The sequence below is a fragment of the Poecile atricapillus genome, chromosome 1 (assembly GCF_030490865.1).
Source record: "Poecile atricapillus isolate bPoeAtr1 chromosome 1, bPoeAtr1.hap1, whole genome shotgun sequence".
Classification (NCBI taxonomy): Eukaryota; Metazoa; Chordata; class Aves; order Passeriformes; family Paridae; genus Poecile; species Poecile atricapillus.
This window is the reverse complement of record NC_081249.1, coordinates 76,397,613-76,421,404: the sequence shown is the minus strand read 5'-3', so window position 1 is coordinate 76,421,404 and position 23,792 is coordinate 76,397,613. Positions and strand designations below refer to the sequence as shown.

General features: G+C 39.6%; 1 protein-coding gene across 3 annotated transcripts in view; it reads left to right on the top strand.

Annotated features, from left to right (window-relative positions):
* Window positions 1-13,485, top strand: part of ARHGAP42 (Rho GTPase activating protein 42) — a 139,691-nt gene extending 126,206 nt beyond the window's left edge. For 2 of the 3 annotated variants that reach the window (XM_058836556.1, XM_058836539.1), the window contains 4 exons: window positions 621-777; window positions 1,866-1,928; window positions 7,881-7,960; window positions 8,171-13,485. In XM_058836556.1, coding sequence (XP_058692539.1) covers window positions 621-777; window positions 1,866-1,928; window positions 7,881-7,960; window positions 8,171-8,259 — 389 coding nt within the window. In that variant the 3' untranslated portion in view covers window positions 8,260-13,485. The remainder of the gene's footprint in view (window positions 1-620; window positions 778-1,865; window positions 1,929-7,880; window positions 7,961-8,170) is intronic. The other variant, XM_058836547.1, reaches the window with a different exon arrangement.
* Window positions 13,486-23,792: the final 10,307 nt, after the last annotated feature.

Here is a 23,792-nt window from a genome sequence, read left to right as displayed (position 1 = left end):
GCAGAACCTCCATTGATAAGTCACCTGAAAGGACTCATGCGGGCAAGGCTTTTATTCATTAAAAGGACTTATTTTGTGTCTATACAGCCTGTACACATATAGGTTTGTTTTATCACATTACAATGGCAATTATTTAAGGCAAATCATGGTCATTTATTCTAAAGTATATTTTTTAAACTGCATGAAGCTTTTGTGGATATCAAAATGTTAATTCTTACAAATTAGTGTGGTCTGATTTCACACTTCTTTGATCAATTGACTTCCTGAGAACCATTTCCCTGTGAATTGTTTTCATTTTTATCCAAAGTGCTACTTTAAATGCTTTTATTGACACTTTTTAGTGATTGTACTATCTGGCCATGTAATTACAATGTAATTTTTTAGCCTTCGCAGTCTTAACGTCATTTCCTTATTCCTTCTGTTGATTCTTTTCTCCTGGTTTTTTTTACTGAAAGGCTGTTTCTTCTCACTCTTAGTAAGTAGTTTCTCTACCTGTTTTGACTGAAAAAAAAGAAAAAAACCCTCAACAACAATGGCACGACCTTTGCTTTGCACAGTTATACACGTGAAACAACTTCAAATCAGCTTTAATGTTCCCTATAATTTGGTGGTTTTTTTAGGTAACAAAAGCTGCAGTGGATCTATACAGAGCTTATCTTCAGCAGATGCCAAAGATACATTAAAGGCTCCACCAAACCCTGATTTGCCTCCCAAAATGTGCAGGAGATTAAGATTAGATACTGCATCAAGTAATGGCTATCAAAGACCAGGATCTGTGTAAGTCATTAAGGCCCTTTTGACGATTTGTGTTGTTACAGTGTTGTCTACTATAGAATGATTCCAGAGATGTACATGAGTAATTGAAAAAGCATGCATGAATACTTTATTTTAATATTTCTGTGTCTATTAATTATTTATCTGGTTTTGTTAAAATTGTAAATAAAGGAGATGGCATGAAGTCTGTTTAAGTCAGTTGAAAGACTATAGTTGACTTTATTAGACAGGAGACAAGGTAGAAATATTTCCTATAAAAATTATTAGCATTATTGTCTCTGGTTCTTTTGGAATTTAATGTTTCAAGGAGCAGAAATGCTATTTACTGTCTACGCTGTTATCTCAGAAAGATTGATCATCAGATTTTATTTGTGGAAGTCCAAAATTGGAGGAAGGAAAAAGAAAACAAAACCAGCCTTCAGCTCTGAAGTGTCTTCAGTTGCTGCATGATAAATAGTTGGTTTCTAACAGCTGGGGTTTGGTTTGTTTTAGTTTTCATTTAGTTATATTTCTTTAATGCTGAAAGGAAGATAGTTCTAAGCAATAGAGATTGTGATTTAGCCTGTTGAGATTTGGGTTAATGTTTCTCAGTGCTATCAGAAGATCTCTCCTGATCTGACTTTGACCCAGAATATCTCTGTCCCCATGAACAAGTGATTTCCACATCTGCAGAGCATCAAGAAGTTCTTCAAATACTGCAGGATATCATTCAGCCTCTCCACTTTGTCATCTGGAACGGATCACTGTAGTCATTTCACAGACTCCTGTGTCATACTTAAACAAACTTCCACACAGCTCAGAGTTCCAGCATGATAGTGATAGACTTTCAGTAAAAGCATTTCCAATATATCTGTTGGCCATCCATGAATATAGTTTTAAACACAAGATGTTGAGGTTTCCATTGGTGACTCAGCAAGGCACTGAAGCATGTGGAAGTCTGTGGCCCCAGTTAGGTTATGGCCTTGAAAAGTCTGGTGAATAGGGATGTAAGTGAATAATTTAAAAAAAAATAAAGTGTGTCCATGCTTTTAGATGATTAAAAATGAAACTAGTGTGTGTAGTATAAAGCAAGGTGGTACATTTCTTTTCAGAGTGGCTGCAAGAGCGCAGTTGTTCGAAAGTGCTGGTTCACTTAAACAAGTTTCTTCAGGACGGTAAGTGCTACAAACTGTTTAACATTCTGTTTTACAGGCGTCAGAGATTGAAAGAGAGGCATTGGAGCTTTATTCTGTGTCTTTTGGACACCATCATGTGGCATGTGAAATTTTTTTGGTTGATTAAGCTCATCCTTACTTCAAAAGAAAGCTGAATTTCATAGTGAATAACAGCCAGTCTGGTTCTCTCACACAGGGGAATAGTGAGAGAGGCTCAGGTCAGCTGTCTGCTTAAGGACAAACATACAAGAGAAAATAACAGTATTTAAATTAGGATGAGGGTGCTTTACTTTCTCCATACAGCTGTTTGTATGGAATGTCTTCAGCAGTGTAGCAAACCTGCTCATTTATGGCAATTTGGTCATATAGGCAGGTCTGGAATAACATCTGCTTTAGAAAGTTCAAGACTAACTTGATCAGGCTTTCTGTCTTTACCATCACACCTTCCATGCCTCAGTGTCTGTCTGGAGAAACTGTTGACCTTTCTTCTTGATAGTGTGCAACAGGAAATAATGACATTTTTTTCACAATTGTTTACATTTATTTCATTAATTTGATTCATTTTTATATTAAATGAATTTAGAATGTTCTAGTGTTTGTCTCAGTATCTTCTGTACATTACTACTCCCCTTACAATTAATAGACAAAGCAGATAAGTAAAGAGATGTAGGAAAAAATCTGTCTCTCTTCTCACTGTCCCAACTTTTCAAATTCTTTGAGACAGAACCAGGTACAGAACAGATCACTGCTTTACTCACCGATAACCCACAACTTACCAGAGCTGTTGTGGGATGAAAAAAATATGTCAATCCATTGAGCCAGAAGTAGTAGCCTGAAGTAGCACAGATGTAAAGGAAGATGCCAACATGCTGAAATGTGTGGCCATGGAATGTGGCTGTTTTCTCTGGCAGATCTAGCAGGGGAGGGAAAGAAAAAGCTCTTCTGCAAAGGCCTACTGATTTCATGAGAAAAGCAGCTTTCAGGAATCAAGTCTTATCTTGTTTTGTGTAATACATGAAACACAAGATGAACAAACAAGAGGGTGTCAGGGGAAGAAAGGGATTTGAAAAGATCAGGGCAATAATTTAAGGAAGAAAAGTGTAAATGAAGGGTCTGGAATGTTCTTAAGCCAGTGCGCTAAGTTGAATGCAGTGACTGCTTCACCAGTCCTACATCATTTCATCTTCAACACTGTTCCTTTTCTTATTTTGTAAGACTTCATTCTTTCAAGCTCTCTCCTGTTCCTTCAGAGCCTGTGCCACCTGAATCTGTATACAAAAAGCATGTAAGAATCAAAAATCTGACAAAGGAAAAAGTTGCAGTTTGGTAATGGATGTGGAGAGCAGATAACAAAGCCGAAAACACTGAAAGGCTGAATAGCTCCTCTACTTCAGCCTTCATAAGAAGGCAGAAGAGCAACAGGAGCAAGGAGAATGGAAAATGAGAGGTTAGCAAGCAGAATGAGGAAGAAATCAGAAGTAGCTCGGCTGTTCTTATAGTATGGCTTAAGTCTGAGTACAATTTGCAATTCAGAGCCAGCTGTTATTTAGCTGCGTTTTATGAACATGAAGGTTGATTTAAAACTGTAGAGTAGCATTTGTTTTTTTTTTCTTTTTTTTTCTTGGAAGTATATAGAAATCATAGTAATTATAATTTCATCGTGCAGTACAAAGGCCTCCTGTGTTTGTAAGTCTGCTAACCAATTAATATATTCAGGACCAAGTGTAAGGCAGAGAAACTATTTTTAAAAGGCCTGGTTTGATACCAGAAATGCTCAAGTCAAGACAGTGTTGGACTCTACATGGGGAATTTACCCTGCTAAGATAAATTTTAAGCTACTTCTTACCTGTGCATTACAGAATGTAAGTAACTTCATCCCTGCTTGAGGCACCTGTTGCCTGTTGTGATCTTTTGTACAGATGGCAGATCAAAAGTACCTGTATGGCTTTACAGTCTCACATTGTTTTCTGTATTCCAGCAGGTAATTCTACACTCGATATTTTACTGCCCCAGTGGTCTGGTCCTACTTCATTCCATCTTCCACACAGCATTTGCTACCCTGTTTTCTGACTTTGTATGATGCAACAGGTCTATAATGAGTGCGTGTGTCCTCTTTTTTAATGCATTATTTAACCTGTTTTCTCTCCTTTTATACATGAGTATCTGCTCCTGTAACACTAAAGGGTTTTTCTAGTCAGAAAGACAGACCACAGTACATGTGTTAGGATTGGACAGGGAAGACCAAAATTTTATGCCCTGTCCAGCCTGTGGTCTCTTTTTCAAATTACAGAGTTACTTTGATTTCTGTCTTTCTGTTTCCTGAGTTGAAGTTTATTATTCATCAGTCTCCCACACTGTGGTATTAAGCTACTGTGTACACTGAGACCAGCCTGTGTTGCTAATCTAGGATACACTTGAAGGAGGTGAAGGAGTTTCTTACTATTTTCACAAATACTGTAGTTAGATAAGTCAGTCAGGCCTGAGGTCTGCTTGTTTCAACTTCTTTACAGAAATGCACTGACACATAATCTCTGACTCTACATATTCTTGCCTTTGATTTAGAGGTACACAGAAAGTCAAATCTCCTGAAGTGAGAAACTGTGTTAGAAGAAGAATTTTCACTAGAAAAATGGGAAGAAGTAGGTGACAGCAAAAGGCTCAACCTTTCAGCAGGATCTCTAGGTGCCAGGCTGGGACTTCAATAGGAGCAGACTGATATTTTGAAGCCCTCTAGACCCATATTCCATTCCCAGCCATATGATTAAGTATTCTTTTCAGTCATTCTTCTCTTTTTATTTTCATGCTATATTTTGCATTTCCTAAAACACCTGGAATGCCTTGCTCAGACCAGGGATGTGTGTTTTACTCAGGCTTGGTTTTGAGTCTGCCATCTCCAGGGCTCTATAAACCTTTCTTCTTCCTGTAGGATAATATTAACTGGTGAGTCATCTGAGCGAGATTCATATGTTTTTCTTCATTCATTCCTCTTCTGGCTTTGTCTTGATAGACTGAAAAGTCATTAGTGCAGGAGTATAGTTTTAAAGTTGGTTTATCTTTCAAAATAGTTATTGTCACTATTATTATTAGAACCTCGGGTATTGTTGACTCTGCATAGTCAAGGAAAAGAATTTATGGTCTGATGAGCACTGATTTGACTGCTAGTATATTTATCATTATGGGCTCAAAACAACTGTAATATGAAGTAAGGAAATGGGAATGCATTTTTCTCAACTGGAATCTACCCAGTAAGGTCATGGAAAGAAGGAACTTCTAGGAAATGTGGGTAACATTTTCTGAAGTTGCTTTTTCCTCTGCCCTAAACAACATGAATCACACTCCTCTCAGGTTATTAGCGTCATCCTAAAAGAACTTTAACAGATGATGGTGATGTTATCATGTGCTTTTTAACAGCCTTGTTTAGGGAGAATAGCATTAACACCATCAGTAAGAATGTCCATTATCATAACCACAAACAAAATGCCCAAGAACCTGCTAGCTCATTTCATGAGCAGTGCCTCCAGATGGGTAGGGTTGAAGTGAGAACCTAAATAATAAAATCAAGTGTGGAGGCAAAAACCAGGTGCTTGAAAATTGCTTCAGAATTATGAGTAAATATTCTTAAACCTGTCATTCATTATGCCATCACAGATGGTTTGTAGATAACTTTGGGGTGTAATTGCTGTGCCTCAGGAGAAGGGTATGGTGAAGAATCCTATCGTTTATTAGCTTTTGGGAAACTAACTTCTTGTATTCCTCTGTCTATGTAAATGTCAAGTGCTGAGAACCTTTTTCTTTCCATAGGAGATGATTTTAGGGGTCTTTTCCAACCTTAGAAATTCTGTGATTGTATAATTCCAAGACAGAGTCTGTTTTCTTGTCTTTTTTTTTTTTTTATGTATTTTTAAGGTAAACGTACTTGGATCAGATAAAATTGGAGGTTGAAAACAGAATAGCTTGTTAGACATTAGAGAATACAGGAGAAAATTGCATTAAATTTCTTAACTTTTTCTAAGGGCAATAAAAACAACATATCATATTTCAAGAATGACTTGAGAAATTGTTCCTCACATTTAAATATTGCCTTAAATGTCTTTTGTCACAGTATTACTGAGATGTCCCATTATTAACATGGGCACCTGGCTTGATAGTCAAATTATTCAGATTTGAAATAATCCCTGTGCTTGAGTAAATTCATTGCCTACTACTTTGTGTTCATTACAACTGCAGCAATCTTTAACAGTTACTCTCCTGTTTTATATGTGTAAAATCCATGTTTATGCCACACAGATGTATTGGGTTTGCATAACAAAGGGTCATGCCAGGGTCAACCCATGCCAACAGGCTCTTCTGTCATAGTGCTACTGATTTGGGCCAGGATAATTAGAACATCTATAGAGCTCTCTGTAGACCTTGAGGAAAAAATGAGATTAAATAATTTTCATTTATGTGTGACTTTCAGTAAAGTCATCTAAGCTCCCTCTGTATATACATTATGTAGATTATTATGTGAAAATTTGTACAGATTATATAGAGTAATGAATTAAGACACCTGTCTTGTCAAGTGCAGATGGCAAACTCTTCACAACAGGAGGCACCAAGGACTTCTTTTGGAAAATCTCTACTCAAAGCAGTCTACACCAGCCAGAGGGAAAGCTAACATTTAAGCAAAGTGAACAAACAGGGATCCAGTGCTCATCTTGTTTTAGTTAGCTTATGGGATGTAACCAGGATGACAGTACTAAAAATCAGAGATGTTTCCAGGGCCCTGAAAACAACCTGCCCCTTGGATATCATACAACTCAAAATTCCCAATCTCCTCTGAAAATCTCATCCTGAGATTGTAACCCTTGAGGAGTCATTAGTTCTCTTCAAGATGAAGGCAAAACATGCCATTTAGTCCAGTTGTAAGTCAGAGAATCAACAGCAAAGCTTTTTATTCAGAGGGAGAAATCGTCTCTGGAAAGCTCTCACATAAAATCTTTAGAATATGTCCATCCACTCTCATATCCTTTTAAAGGTTCAAATGAATGATGATAATGCTTATGATGTGGCATTGTTAATTAATCTATCATGCAACTCTTATCTCACTATTTTGGGAGAAACACATGATAGATTACATGCCACTTGCATATACATACTCTCAAAAAGTATGCAGAAAATTTTAAACTTTTCCACAGGTCACATATTGGGTCATTGAGATAAATCCTGGCTAGAAGGAAACCTCAGCTGGCAATTCCCCATCATATCACATGAAAGTGAAACAGTCAACAAGTTCATCTTCACTTAGTGTAGTGTGGGTTTAAAGAGATTCAGAATAATTGGTGGCTCATGTAAAATTGTTTTGAGTGTGTAAGTTCAAGTAAAAGTATTAGATAAAGTGCAGGAATCTAAAGACAACTGCTAATTTTCATCTTCATGTTCAAACCCTCATTTTGTACTTTGGAGAATCAGTGCCAGACCACAGGAGGTTTTTCTGTCCTCCTTCTCTGGGACAGAATCATTACTCCTTTTCATGTTATGTTTACTTTCTAAGTATTATTTTCTTCTGTAAACCTATTAACAATAGTTTCCACAGGTCAAAGTTTTAGACCTTTAATGACTTGATTATCACTTTTGAATTTTTCTCCAGGCAATTCATGGCTTGCTTCAAACAGTGTGCTCATTTCAGTACTCATTTGAATGACAACTTCATTTTAAAAGTTCCAAATTATATTCCTGTTTGAATATCTAAGTGGGATGTCAGTCTCTTTTCTGTAATAACATGCTTGTTAACTCCAGTAAGCTTGAAGTTATTATCTGCTATAATTCTACTCCTCTGAACTGCTGTGTAACCAGTTATTGTAATATAGCATTTGTATATCTACTTATTCCTATACTTCCCAGATTTTAATTTCCTTTATACCTTTTTCCTTGTTATCTCATTTATTGCAAGCCTGTATTTTTTTCTTGCAGACAAGCAAAAGCCATGTATTCCTGTAAGGCTGAGCATAGTCATGAGCTGTCTTTCCCACAGGGGGCAATATTTTCCAATGGTAAGATTTGTTTTACATTGACTTATATATTAAAAAAGAACCTATAAAAACCTGAACCATATCACAAATGGGGGTGTAATTCCCTTTCTAGCTCTCAGGTTTTGCCCTGATTTTTTCAATTGCTCATGAATAAATACCATCTAAATAAATATATTTAGCATGTATGGGATTTTTAACAATGTTAAAAGTTGTGTATATGTTTTTTTGCAGTGTATCCATCAGTGGAACCAGGCTGGTTAAAGGCAACTTATGAAGGCAAAACAGGACTAGTTCCTGAGAATTACGTTGTCTTCCTCTAGTAATCTTTAGTGGACAGCAATATCTTCATGGTATCCATGGTAACAAATAATAAGCACTATGATTTTTATCTGACACAGATATGGGATCAGTCCCTTAACTGAGTGGTAGATTTCCTTCAGATGCTGCAGCTGCAGGTTACAGAGCTCCCTACCAGTGGAACAGAATGTGATGAAACAGTTAACAGTTTCTGTGCTGAGGACGGTACTCTGTTTAAATAACTTCCATTGTTTGCAAAAGGTTGTTCTGTTCTTTTATGGGTAAGGAACTCTAGAGCAATAAAATAAATAAAAAAAAAAAAAAATTCCTATTTAGCTGCAGACTTTCAGGTCCGAGGATGTTGCTCACAGAAATGTGAAATTTAGAGGCAATGCACTCTATGACATTTCTTGTAATCTGTGGTTTTTAATATGGAAAATCGTGGACTTTTTCATAATGTAAGTACTGCTTCTATTGTGATCCGAATTCTCCCTTAGAAAACTTGATTCTAAAATTGATCCTAATCATTTCAAATAAGAAATGACTTTACTGTAAATCAGAAGTTGGAACTTCTGTTAGTCATTAAGTTACAATATGGTATAGAATTTATGCAACTGATAATATCAGTTTATACACTGCCTGTGCAGTGAGTGCTCATTCAGAATGTGATATGTTTAATGAATGTTTCATTCAAATACTTACTAGATTTCTTTCCTACTTTCTGTATCAGCATAGATAATGTTAACAACTTCTATTTCAATGATAACCGTCATCTGGAAGATACTCTCTCTGTCAGATGTCCCAGAACATCTGTAGAAAACAAGGAGATGATGAATCTGGACTGATTGGTAGCCATGTGAAGTGAGCAGTAAAACACAGCAGTATGTTTTGAAACCTGAGATAAATTGTAACTCATTCTTTTTCCATTGCAAGACAAATGACCTGTGAACTAGCCAATTTTATAAGCTATGAATACTAAAAGCTCCATGTAGCAATAAAAGTACTTAGTGTTTTTTCTCCTGCTATAATATTTGACAAAGAGTCTCCTTCCACAGAATAAAAAATCCTTACTTTTCAAAGGTGTGGTAAAGACATTTTGATTGCTCCTGGTAGGACTGAAGTGAAAAAATAAAATAAAAACAAAAATAAAACCAAGACAAAGAAAACCCCAGAAATCATAAGTAACTTTCTCTATCAGCAGTTTTCTTGCACACTTTGAGGGAAAACATGCACTGCTTGCTTGGCTACTTACCATTCCTGATTGAAAAATGAGACATTTAACCTCCATCTCAGAATTTCTTCAACATCCTTCCAAAAGAATTCAATATTTCATAGAACGATCTAGGCTTAGTTTCACAGATCTGTCAAGGCTCAATTCTTTCTTCAGTAGCAGAGATCAATCTGATTTCTAAGTTGTACACTACTTCAAGAAAGTTTAAGGAGGAACTGCTGTTAGGGCTAAAAACATCAGTAATTTTTTACCTGCTGCTTTTTTTCTTTCCATAGCCTTTTCCTTGTTTAAATTGAAAAGTAAGACTCATTGCCAAACCAAGCATATCAGAACATTCTTTACTTGTATGTAGTGCATGAATTCTTCAGAGCAATTCCTGGATTTCCGGCTAGTGGTAGAATCCTGCAGGATCTTTCTCCTCATGAATTCAAATATTGAGTGAGGATCAGAGAAAGAGAGAAGCTCAGAGAAGAACATTGTTCCAAAAATGGTCTTTTCATAAGGGGAGTCTGATCGAGACTGGCTGCAGACAGCTGAGGACAGACCCCATGCATTAGTGACTGGGTTCTTTCTTCACCCTAAACAGTTTCATTAATCTCAAAACATGTTTCACTTCATCTTAAATCCAGACTGTGCCCAGTGCACTGTGATGAAGGGTTGTTCCAGATGGCACTGGCAGTGAAAGCAGACATGTCTGTGCTCATCTAATTTGCCCAGAGCAGATGTGAAAGGAAGTGGACGTCTTTCCTCAGCCAGTTGAATCTTTCTTCATTCTAAGGCAAGCCAAATTTTCTTAGTCTAAGCTATGCCTGAGACTGCTATTGCCCTGAGAAGACCAACATGGTTTTGGTTGTGCTTTTGCTGTACTTCACAATCAAAAAACTATAGGCTGTCAAGAGGTTTGCCTCCCAGAAAAAGTGCTGCTGCAGGCAAAAAGGAGCAGAAAGGGAAGCAGAACACTGAGCAGAGGCTGGTAACCTAGCTCATCTCACACAGCCAGAAAAATGTAGTGATGAGGGAAAAAAATCCCAGTTTCTGTCTGTTGCATGGGGTCAGTAGCAAACCTGTATTGAATATCCTTTGATTACTCCTTATACCTCTCAAGGACGATTTAATTGTTGTGAATTCTTGAGGAATTGTGAAATAGAAAATGTAGAAAATGTTTGCTCTTACTTGCTTTGTTCTAGTCTGATTTAAAAATGAGTGGGGGGGAAAAACTCTGAAGCTTAGGTAATTTCACATCCCCTGTATGTGTCTCACAATTCTCCAGTACTGTGTTTTGAAAGCAGCTGATCTGAGTGCAAGCTAGAGAAGTCAAAGATGCCAAGTTCATTAAAAATTTTGTAAAACTGCCAAGTTCAGTTACAGATTAAGCAAGCAGAGCCTGTGAGTGCTGAGGGAAAGGTTGTAGAAAGACCTGGAGGAATCCCTGTGGAGGAGAGGTGTTTCATCTGCTCCCACGTATTCATCTCACATTAGAGTGAAATTAGGATTGGAGAAGACAACTTCATAAGAAACTATTCCGTTCATGTGCTGCTCACAAAACAAATCTGTGTTTTCCTCTGTAATGCTGTGCAGCTTTGTCAGACCCTTCTGAACGAGCCATAAATAATTTTTAAGTAATTTAGCTTAAAATGGAATTTCCATCTGAGAAAGGTTATGCCCATTCTTACTTACAGTGAGCCAGTTGGTCTCCAGGAGTAGGGGTTTTCATTTTTGGAATTCTATGTTTTTTCTTGTACTCTCTGCAGCCCATAGTAGCACTTTCTGTATGATGTCACTGCTGGGTTGTGGGTGCCCCAGCTCTTCCCTGCCTTTCAAGAGGGAGTTGACCTCTACAAGAAGCTGTAGAGTGAATCAGAAAGTTGAGTAAGTAGGGGTACAAACACTGAAGTGGGGGAGGGGGCAGCATCAAAGCTTCTCTAATGATGATACTCTCAGGCCTGATCAAAAATCCTTTCTGGCAATAGCAAAGAATTAGAAATCCATATAACATTTAAATGGAGGTAAAATATTCTGATAATACCTTAGCAAAAAATTAGGCAATCTGAATTAAAGTAGCTGATAGTAGTGATTTATTATTCTTTATGGAAATCAGACTCACTCTACAAGCAAAGGTTTGCAGCAGGTTTGTTCCAAATATCACTGTAGAACTCAAGGTAGATGATACATTGTTGTTGTTGTTGTTGTTGTTGTTGTTGTTTGTCTTGTGGAAATAATGTCTGTACCCACAGCATATAATTAGCCATGTTTTTTTCTTTGTTAAACCTTTTGATACATGTTGCAGCACAGCATGAATCAAATTAATAGTGTGAAGGAGTGATATATTGTATGATAAATATGTAAAGTATATTAATATTCTATATTCACACTTTTTATTAATGATTATAAAGATTACATTTTTTGTGTGTAATTCCTATGAATTCCGTATTAAAATGTCCTTGCCATATTTTGGCTTTAGAGTTCTATGTAACAAAACTGTTAAATTAAACCATAGTTATCACTTATGTCCCTAACTCCCCTATAATGTTCATTGTACAATTATTTCTGGAAAAAAAAAGATGCACAGATTCGCTGAACAGCGCTATTCTATGATGGTAATAGTAACTTATTTTCTTTTTATATATTTTCTGGTGCTAATCTCTATTCTTTGCCTGCAATTGGATTGAATTGTAGTGTGCCGTTAGGAAAGACATTAGGAGGAGAAAAGCTGTAAAATTGTGCAGTTCAGAATAGTAATTACAAGAACAAAAAAAAGTTCTTTGTAGCAGTAATTGGGTTTTTTGGCTGGAGTTTTTACTGGTTTGTTTTTGTGGTTTTTTTTTGTTAACTTTTCTTCCCTGGCCTATTTTCTACTTAATAAGATTGCATCAGAATAAATAATGACACTAAAAAACACATTGTTCTTGATACTTCTTTTCCTAAGGCAGAAGGTTGTGCAATTTTGGATTGAGCAGCAAGAAGAGAAATCCCAGTTGGGGAGCACATCCTCCAGACTGGGATGGATCTTCTCCACTGATGGAAACTCTCAAAGCTCTAAGTCAAAGCAGACCTTTGGCAATTTATAGTGAGGGTTTGCTGGCCAGAAGCCCCCAGAAAGGAGATGGAATATTCTGCTAATGGGATAATCTATGATCTGTTTTGACATTGTCCTTTCTTTCAGCAGAGAGGCCTGGATGAATTGTTCAGTGGCCAGAGATCAAAGCCATAGGCAACCTTAGTTTCTCTCTGGCTGGTCACAAAGCCCTGAAGATGGTGCTGCTGCTGCAGCCTGTCCAGCTCCTGTTCCCACTGAAGTCCACTGTCAGTCAGGCTGTGGCTGGGAGGTCTCTTCTTTTTTTGTTTAAGATTTTGCATGGGCTTTGGGAGTTTGCTTTGTTTTGTTTTATTAAGGTGCTTGGTATCCAAACAGACACTAATTCAGTCACTGAAGATCATATCGGTTCTTTAATTGTCCTGTGTGTGGCAGTGTTTAATAAGCCATCGGATAATTCTTGTTGTTTTAAGTGTAGAGCACAGTGCTCCAACCCTTGGATGCCTCAGTTGAAAGCTGGTTTGCATCTGAGGTTTCTGCAAGTGTTTTATTGGGACTTGTCATCAAAGCTCTGGCACTAAAGACAGCACTATTATCTCTGCAAGAGTTTCTGTTGGAGCAAAGGGCACAACAGCTGAACAGGGCACATGGATAGTTTCAATTTTCAATCATATTTATGGCAGTTTTGGAGGTATTAGAGTTTATAGGGGTTACTTTAGATACTATATGGTATTTTAATAGGAAAATATATACAATCAATAACTATATCTATTTAATAAATCCCTACTAAATTATCTTATTGAACTCTCTGTTTATTTTGTAGTGTGGTTTCAATAATTATCTGCACTCTGTATATATCTACATGTAAATAACCAGCATGACATGCATAAGTTGACTCTGCAGGCATAATTCTATGTTGTACTTTACACTGTATTTCAAAAGTTTGAAAAAATGTCTTTCAAAATAAAATTCTTTATACATAAACTGGTTTTTTATTGGTTTGAACACTTGTTCAGCCTTTTCTTTTTTCCAACTAAAAACACTTTAGTTGTCCTTCTATCCATATCTGCATTTTAGAGTAACATTTCACCCCTGAGGATGCTTTATGTAGATGAGCATGTGAATGCCAGACAATAATCTGTCATACACTGTCCTGATTACATGGAAGTCTCCAAAGATATGGCTTTTGAGGTAAAGAAAATGACAGCTTTGGATGTTAGGTAGCAAGAAGCAGAACCCTGGTATGGCAGAATCTTGCTGATGAGGTCTTTGCTTCTGGAATTGAGCAGGTGGGTGGGCTCATGGGAGGGCCTTCCACAGCTCCATTCCAACAGCACTGCCAGCTGGGACAAGAAGTGAGTGCAGTGGCCTCTGCAAGTTCCCTTGCATGCCCTCCCCAGCATCTCTCCAAGACTTTTTGCCTCGATTTTTGCAGCCCTCAGGCTGGAGTTACAGCTGTGCCCCAGGCAGAGGGAGCTGTGAGGTGGCCTGCCTTGCCTTTTACCTGAAGGAACTCACCAGAAACTCAGGAGACTTTAATATCCCTGCAGACTAAAAATCCTGTGTTTCTTAAACAAGATCAAACCAGCCAGCTGATAAAGTTTCCCTGGTCCCTGTGCTTGGGTTTGGACAGTGCCGAGCGCTGCAGGCTGCCAGCTGCCAGCTCCTGCCCCGGCCACACTCAGGCTGCTGTGGCTCCTGCCTGCCAGCCCTGGGCTGGGCAGCTCCTGCCAGCCTCCTTCTGTGCGGGCACTGTGCCCACAGCTCTGCCCAGGGCACGTCAGGGACAGACAAATACAACATCAGTACTGCGGCTGTAAATAAAAATGAGATTGTTGAGAAGCTGAGCAGCACAGACCAGATGGAGAAAGAGTCGTTCCCTTTTGATGCTTTCTAACAACTGCGCTGAGATGGAACCTGTATTTCATAGCTCTGCCTGCTTGAGGATTTAAGAGATGTGGGCTCTGCTTTCAGAGCTGAGCAAAACATCACCTGCAGCCTGCAGTCACCAAAGAGTCTGGCATCTTGATGTGATCCTGGTGTCCCGGGCAGGATGGGGCCAGGGAGAAGGCAAGGTTCCCCTTGGGACCAAGGCATACAGTTGAGCTGGCAAAGCCCCTTCTTGCTGTATTAATTCTGCTGGAAAAGCCTGAGAAGTAGAGGGGCTGCAGCAAGGAGTTAGAGCTGAGCTGTGTCCTGTAGGTGTAGAGAGCCATCCCTGGGGTGTGGTGTGAAGCAATAGCAGTGGAAACTGTCACCGTCACTCCTGGGTGCCAGCGGGGCTTTCTGGAATAAGGGAAGCGCAGGGCCAGATGCCCTGAGGCACCTTCCCTGCCCTGCTGCTCTTTGTGCCTGTGCCTGTATCAGCACTGCCACTGCTCCCTCTGGGACCAGCACTAGGGACTGGATTCCCCTCCACTCCTGCTGGAGGCCACGAAAGTAGGAGTGGTAAGAGCTGCCACAAATGCTTGGCTCTGCTCTGTGAGTAGGTACAAGAGGAAATGGAGAATATCTGCATTTTGATAGTTCATCAAAAATGACAGCTCATTACTGATTTTGTGTTAAAAATCTGAAATAAAATGGTTGTGTTTTCTGTTGGAGTTTTCTACTCTTTTCCATGTGGATAAAGGCTTCTTGGCTTTAGATCCCCTGATCTGCAGGAGTGAATGCACACTACTTTGGGGTCTAGACTAAGCTCTAAAATAGTTCTCATCACTCATTTTCAGTGTCCCATTTTGCTTGGCATCAGGGAATGACTAAGTTTGTTTGGGGTTTTTTTTAGGGTTTTTTTTCTTTTTTGTATTTCTGGGAAACTTCTGTCTGACATGCTATATTTTGGCATTTCATTCATTTGAGCATTTAAATGTAAAAAGACTTAAATTGCCATTGAATCAACACAATTGTGTTGAATTTCCACATTAACACCAAATTTAAAATTCCCAAGGGATGAGGCATCTGTGCTTCTTACCAAAAAGGGTGAAGACCCATTTCATTACTTGGTTGCATTAAAACACCTTACAGGGCATGATTCTCATGTGTTTGGAAAAATTTGTCTTTTTCAATGTTGAGAAAGTGATGTGTGGAATTGCTTTGGTATAGAATGTGTACTGAGATGAGCCAGGCTGGCCACAGCCTCCTGCCTAAAAAGGAGAAACTTCAGTGATCCAAGGAAACAGCGTAGGTGTAAACTGAGCAGGTGGTAAAGTCAGTTCAGGTGCCAGTTCAGAACATTTTCTCATTAGTTTGGCATAATGGATTCCTTCCAAACCAACCTTTCTAACACAAATACTGCTTATTAAACATGGTAAATAAGGTATCTGCATTTTCATGTTTTAAAGTTTTATTTCATGTTTGTAAAACTTTTCCCATGTCATTTGGATTAATCGCTGATACCGAAACAAAGTATTGAAAGATATTCTTGGCTTCTTTTGCAATGGTTGGCTTCTTTTCTATTGTATTTATGGCAACAAGCTCAAAAGCTGAGCTAACCTAGAGCAAGTGCCTTTGCCAAAGATCATGGTGTGCTTTTTTAATGTAAACATGCAGGGATTCATGGGAACATTGAGTGACCTCCACAGCCGGTACAGAAAGGAGTCTTAATTCACTTGAAAGTACTTTGGTAATTGGAATACATCTTTCTGCCAGTATAATTGAGGAACTGATTAGTTAGACCCAGGACGGGTGTATTTCATTTGAAATTACTGTTAATGGCTCTTGGGTGCCCTTAGTAGGGATTAGAGTCCCATCTGAATGAAAAACATCAGCGATTTAGTTTTGTTGATGGTCATTGCTTTTGTATTCCTATCAAAAAAACAACAAAAAAACCCAAACACATGCAAAGGGAAACATGCAGCACATCTGGATTTGGGGTATTCTCAAAACAAGGTTTGCAGCGCTGTGCTTTGGCTACAGCAGCCACAAGATCCATCCCCAAAAGCAGGTGGGGGGCTGGGAGGGTGGGCGCTCAGCCCTTGGTGGGCTTGGGGCAGGGTGGGGTATGGGAGGTGCCCAACACATCAGAGCACAGCAGAGCTTGGAGCAGGAGCAATGGGGTCCAGCCAAGCTCATTGGGGGTCTCCATGTTCCAGACATGGCACTCATGGCACTCATGGCACTCTGTACACTCGGGGAAGCCCTGGGGAAACATTGGCACCCTGCACAAGCAGGTGAGACAGCTGCACACAGGGAAGATCTGTGAGAAGCCTTTCAGAGGACAATTCCCAAACCCGGGTAGAAGCGGGATAAGAAACCTGAGCTTGACCAGTCCATGGAGTGTTCCTCCAAATAAATTAACTGGCATGCAGGATACAACTGGTTCCTAGAATACAGCACATCCTGTTTGCAAGGGCCTCACAAGAAGGTAACAAGGGTTAGGGTTTCAGTGCACCTGAGCTGGGAGGCTGAGCACAAAGTGCTGGAAGCAGAGACTGTGAAAGCCGTGACAACTGTGAGTCCTGAATTGCCACAAAAAAGTCAGGATGCCTCTCAGCAGGGAAAATCGACAAGAAGAAAAGACATAAACCACACTGGGAGGCCATGGGGCACCCTCCAGGCAAATCTAAAGGAAGCAGGTAGATAGGAGACATCTCAGAGACATTTAGGTGCAAACAAGTTGTGCTGGGTGGCTGCTATGCAAATATATCCTTACATAAAACCTCATCCTAAATTGTCATTTTAAGTTTGTTATTTCCTACTGTTGCTGTTGGTCAAGGGATGCTTTTGTTTGGTCCTGTGAAGTGCTGTTTCTTTTCTGTAATTAGGACAAACTGCCTGCCTTGGGTGGGAAAAATGGCCATTCCACACAATGTCCTGCTCCTCCAACCTTCCCTGGGAAACCTGCAATGAATGCCATAGGAGTGTGTCACCGGCTTCCAGCTGTGATTTGTGACATTGTTTTGTTTCCAGATGGGCCCTTCTCCCTTCCCTCCCCATCCCCCTGAAGTTCAGACCGTAAAAAACAAACTAGCACAATTATTTTTGCCCTCAGAGCAGCACAGAATCAAGTCTGCCCCAGCCAAATCCGTGCTTTAATATTTTTTTCCTCATCTTTGTTTAAATGATGCCTTGAAATATTTTCTAAATGAACTGGGAAACCAAATGTAAGCATGATCATAATAATGATACCTGTAAGCACATCAGCATGAGAAACTCAGGTGAATATTGTGTCTTTGTTTTAGTTAGTCAGCTTTGCTGGATAGCTTATATCCAGAGGTAAAATCAAGACAGAGTGTTTATCATGGTGACATTTGTGTGAATCTCTCACAAATTTGTGCGAATCTCTCCTGCCTCTCCTGATGGCAGAAGGAACAAAGAGAGCTCTTCACTTTTCACTTTCCCTGGCACACATTTGGGTCAGCCTTCCCTGCAGGAACATCTGAGTGGAACAGTGATAACGCCAAACCCAGTACAGCTCACAGGGGGTGATTTAGGACTGGATCTCCTCAGAGCATCACCTCAGCCTTGGCTCAGCTTGGTGCCTTCTCCAGTGTTGCAGCACCTTCATTACTGACACACAGGAAAGCAAATGATGGTTTTATTTGAATTCCCGCATGGCAGGGTCTCTGACAGCACTTATTTCTTTCATTTAGATAATCACAAAATACCAGCACTGCCTTCCCTGTGAGCAGCCAGTGATTACTGCTTAACTCATTAGTATGTTTAAGAGGAAGCTCACCTGTGCTGTGCAGAGATGAGTCAGGCTCAAGAGCATCTGGATCATTATGGAGCCTGAGATGTCACAATAAAAAAAAATTATCTCATTTAGGGGGACTGTTATCTGCTAAAGGTTAAAGCAAAACTTTCTACTTCAAAGGGTTTAGACAGCCTATGTCAAATAATGAGTAGCCTTATTTGATTCTTTATACCCTTCTATGTCTGTTAAAAAGAACAAAACCTCAAGCTATCCTTGAGGCAAAAGAGTTGTGCATTGAGACTGAATTGGGACAGAGCAGAGATACATAGATGCATAGATACATAGATACATAGATATAGATATATATATATATATACATATATACACACACAAAGCTATTCCACTCAACCCTGAGGAACGTCATTGTGTAAATAAATAATTGGGGCCTAAATAAAGATACCAGTGCAGATGTGCTCAACTGAATGCATATTTATGTAGGACCACATTCTTTAACTTTGACACCTTGAAGTTCAAGTGTCTCAAAGACTTAAAGTTTATTTTCTTCTGTGTGCTAGCTGCTAATAGAATTTCTACTTAAAAGAGATTAATATATTTTTGTACTGACTAAATGCCTTCCCCTGTTGTTTTTTACTGCATGGAATGCTTAAAACTAAATTAATTAGGAAAATGATTCATCTGTGTGGTAAGTCCCAGCCCTGTCAAACTGTTAGTGATGTGTACGTGGAGCATTGGTAACATCCAATATATCAATTCACAAGAACGAGGACATTCAGAAATGAAACTGCAACATCACCTTCAAGGTGTTCTGCATTATGTGGAAACAATGTCCATAAATACTGCTGTTGTTGGCATGACTAATCCTTCTCTGAGGGCACACTAACACTGCAGCACATCCTTAGAAAGGGGTGGCATCTAAACTAGCAGTCCAGGTTTTTGTCAGTATTTCCTCAGAGCAGGAAAGGAGAGTCCTGGTCTCTCTGTTGGGTGGAGGACACGTGGCGTTTCCCAGCCATTCTGCCTGTGCCCCTCACCAGGCTGCCGGTCCCACTCCTTGCCTGTTGCACACCATGTCAGAAGGCAATGGGGTAGGAAGTGGAACATGTTAAGGATGAGGGAAGGATCACCTGAGCACTGGAGAGAGTTCCTTAAAAACCAGAGGTGATGTTGCACCCTGTTGGTGCAGCCAAGGGACAGCAGCACCAGTCCAGGTCAATGACCAGAGACAAGTTCTTCTCCCCCATGATTGAGGATCCCAGGGTGGATGGATGGTGGATGGATGCATCCTGTACTGTGCTGCATCTTGCAATTCATAGGGTAGAATTCTGGCAGCAGAAAGCTCCAATTCTTGGTGTGGGCATGGTAATGAATGCAGCCACCGCCTCTGTAAAGTCCGGGAACAATTTATTCTGAAACCCTGGCTTTTAAATAGTTACAAATAAATGATTACCCAAAGTGTAGGTTGCTCTGCTAATGGTGTCTCAGGTGTATTCTTGCTGATCTGGACCAGCAGTGCCATGCCAGCACCTCTTCTCCCCCAATGCCATGGCCTCTGCTCCCACATCAGCACCTCTTGCTAGTGCTGCTGTGCACAGACCTTCTGCACTGCAGGCCAGGCTTTTTAATAAACTTTCCCTTTGTGTGTGTTTATGCCAGCAGATCAGGAATGCATTGTTACTTATTTTGATGCCTCTATAGGCTGGCAGTTTGACCATTGCAGTTTTGATTAAAGTAACGACCTTCCATGTAAGAATAAATATATATATATATAAATAAATAAATAAGGTTTTGTAAGGTATTGTGTCCTGTCTTGTAGAGGGTTTGAATTGCAAACAAAATGGGAAACAGTTCTGCCCCCCCTACCCTACCCCATCCCAGCCATATGGGTTTGAATTCAGTAAATAATGTGTATTATCTCTAACCTGGAGCTGCCAAAGCACTCCCCCCAAAATCAGCCTCCCAGCAGCTGCTCTGTAGGACTGCAGCACAAGTAGCTGCAGCCCCATGTCCAGTGAGAGCAGTGCCATTCTGCAGCTCTATCTTCCACTCAAGCTAGTGGAGTTTTGTACATCTACTGGTAGCTGAAGAGTTAAGCACTTCTCCCACTACTAGAAGCAAGTGCATCACCATTTTATTGGACATGACACAATGTAGCTAAACAACACCTTTGCAAAAATACTTGAAGCTATTATTTCAGATATACAAATATAGAGATGAAAGTTCCTCTTCTCAAGAGGAAAGTACAGAAATCTTATACAAGTCTTTTTTTTTTTTCAAAAATAAAAACCATAGTAACAAAGCATAAATTATGTCTATCATGATCCTGAATGTTAAATACAGAGAAATATGAATATCAGTCCAAAGATGTCTCAAAGTTAAGGATTATTTGTCTTTCTACAGAATTTTTCCACTGAGGATTACACTCTACAAAGTGTTAATGGATTACACATCCAAGTAACCCATTGGGAAAAGAAGGTGTATTGAAAGCATAGGGATGAGGGGAGGATAAATGTTTCACAAATATGGGAACTGGAATTTAGAGGCTGTAAGGAATTCAGAAACTTAAACATATCAAGCACTGCAGGAGTGCCCAGCTTTGGGCTGTGCTTTTTTCTGTCACGTAGTTTTTCTTAAAATTAATGTCTGTCTTGAGGGAAAGCTTTAAGGATACTTGAAGTGAAAAACTTCATGAAGTAATATTTTCAACATTTCAGATGTTTGGAATTTTATTTTTGTTTTCTTTTTATGTCAGATTTGTGCAACTTTTTGCTGTGGGCAGCCAAATAGACACATGACCTGTATTTTGAAGCCTGAGAAAGAAAAGCAGTTTCCGTCTGCTGTACAGTTTTTACCCAGTAAAACCTAGGCTGGCTGTAGCCATCACTAGGAACTGCTTGTAACAGCAACTGGGTGTGTGATTGTGTAAAATAATTGTAAGAAGTGAACTGGCCAGTGCAGTGTGACTGTATTGTAAGCTGAGCTTTAGGATACAAAACATCCAAATTTTTAAGTGATAAGCCTTGTCATCCTCAGCTGACCAATGCTTGATGTGAGGTGATGACAGACCCAAAGGATGATATTCCCATCTGTTGTGTGTAATGCCCCACAGGTGGGCTGAGAGCCTGTCCTGACAGCATCATGTCAGAGTTTTTTCTATTTAACAGTGGTAAATCTTTTGTCAAGTGTATTTTTCTTTGTCTACAACAGAGTAAGCTTACATGGGCCATCAAAATCCATGTTTCATTCTTAGGTATTTTGCTGGAATCTGGAGAAATGATTGGGAACATATTAATTGCAGGTGGCCAGGTGTTTCTTTTTCAAATACACTCAGTAAGGCCACATCCACACCTTTGTGAATTCATACTGCCATGCGCGTGCTGGTTTGGTTCTTCCCTTATTCATGCTTCATATAGCCAAGAAAGGCCTGCCAGAATAAATCAGTTTCTTTGAGCAGCACCATGATGAGAACATTGTTCTCAGCTGGAGAGATCATAGATTAGAATCTCAGACTGGACATCACTCTACAACACAGGTATGAAGTGTAAGAGCATTGCTATATTCCCATCCAGCATATGAAAAAGAGGCCTCTGAGAGAACTGTACATCCCTGGAATGAGCAACTTACGGTGATGTCCATATAAATCTCACCTGTATAACACAAAGGTCTCTGTACTTCTCTGCCCAGTTATTTCTGATTTGATGTCAAAGGCGCTTATTATAGTCACTAGCTTTTCATCCAATCTAGCCCCTTGTTTGAGGCTCACTGATGCAGTGTTCTTATTTCCTGACAATGATTTATTTCTTTTTTCTTCCTTCACAAAGCAAAAGGAGATTTTAGGCATGAACTGGCAGGGTAGGTATTTGAATTGAGTGTGGGAAAATGCAATAGAGTGAGACTATTTAAATGACACTGTGAGAACTTCCTCACTGATATACCTGAATGCTAAATTGGTGGAACTATTGTACCCATAGAGGTGAAAAGGTAACTTAGTCTTCATGGTCAGAAAAACATGATCTATGACTAAAAGGCTCGTGATGGTATTTTTATAATGAGCCCACCCCACACCGGTAAGAAATTGCAATGTTGCCAGTTTTAAAGGATATCCTGGAATTAAATGAAAGCTCACCACTGCTTGATGTCCTCTATATATGCCTTAATTGCCCCATATAGAGCACTGTGGCTCAATCCAGTGGAAAAAAAATCCTAAATGTGAGCAAAAATATACATCAAGGGAACAACACTGCTCATGTATTTCAAGTTATGCAACTGCTGCATTAATTCCAATAGCACTTAAAGACTATTCTCTGATGGCTATTTATTTTCTCTCTAAGGTAAACAGACTGATAAATTTTACCTTAGTTATTAATATCCATGCAGTCACTTTTTACTGCATGTTTCTGTCCAAGCATTTGAGAAGCTGCAGTACCATTCTTTATGCAAATAACGTCAATCTAATAAATTAATAGCATTCATTGAAAAAAAACACATAAATTTTAAACCAAAAAATACCTAGAATATTCAAGCTTTTTTTTTTCCTTTTCATCTTCCAAGGGAAAATGAGAACTAAACTAAAAGCAAATCTCTGTTCAAGTCAGGTCACCATGACACAAAGCAGTACAAACCAATAAATCCAGCAAGAATGACAGTCCAGCCTGGCAGTATGCTCACAGGCTTCCGAGCTGTGGAAAGTTGGGAGGGCTTTGGATATTAGTTCTGTGGCTGCAAGCTGACTTCTCGGAAGGAAAGAAAGGTCATCCTGCCACAAACAGCATGTAAGGCAAGAAATGTGGCTTGGAGTTGCACTGCATGGGTGGAGTGCAGCCCCACCCTCTCCTGCTCTGCAGATAAACCAGCCTTAAGTTTGTGCAGGGAGGAGAGGACAGGAAGGATCCCTGCAGGGTGCCTGCTGTTCATGCTATCAACACATCAGTGGTATCTGGGATGAATATTTGGGTGTAGATAGCAACACAGGAATTCAGCTCACCTTCCCAATAAAGGTAATGGAGAGAGACCTATTACTCTACTTGAAAACAAAGAAAAAAAAAGGTACTAACAAAGCACTGACTGTCAGAAAATTCAAATCTAGGTCTCACTTTCACTGTTGCACATATAGCACAAGAAAGCATAACTGCAGTGCAGCTGAGGAAACAGCTGCAGATCAGAAATTGTTATGTGTGTTTATTATGCACACACATAACCAGGCCATTCCAAAGTGCTATGAAATCAACTGAAAGCTTCTCAGACCACATGTCCCTCTGTCACAGACTAGGTATTAAGGAACCCACATCCCCACATCCCTAAAGGCTGGTCCCAGCTGTAGATACAGCTGAGATCTTTGAAAACATTAGCCAAGGGTTCGATCTTTTGTGTTTCTAGGACCACAGTGAGCACAACTGCGGAGCAACTCGTAGACAAAGAGAACAGCTTGCCAGGGCTGGAGGTCTCAGCTCTCCAAATACTGGTGAGCTGCCCTGCCAGGCACTTCAACCTCCAAAACATTATTTAAAAACTATAAATATGATACCTGTGCAGAACTGAATCACAGCAAGCAGAGCTCAAAGAAAGCAGATGACTCCATGGGTTGGTTTGTTTGCTTCACTCAAGCACCAATAGAAGGTAATGCTGAAGGGCTTTGGTCAAA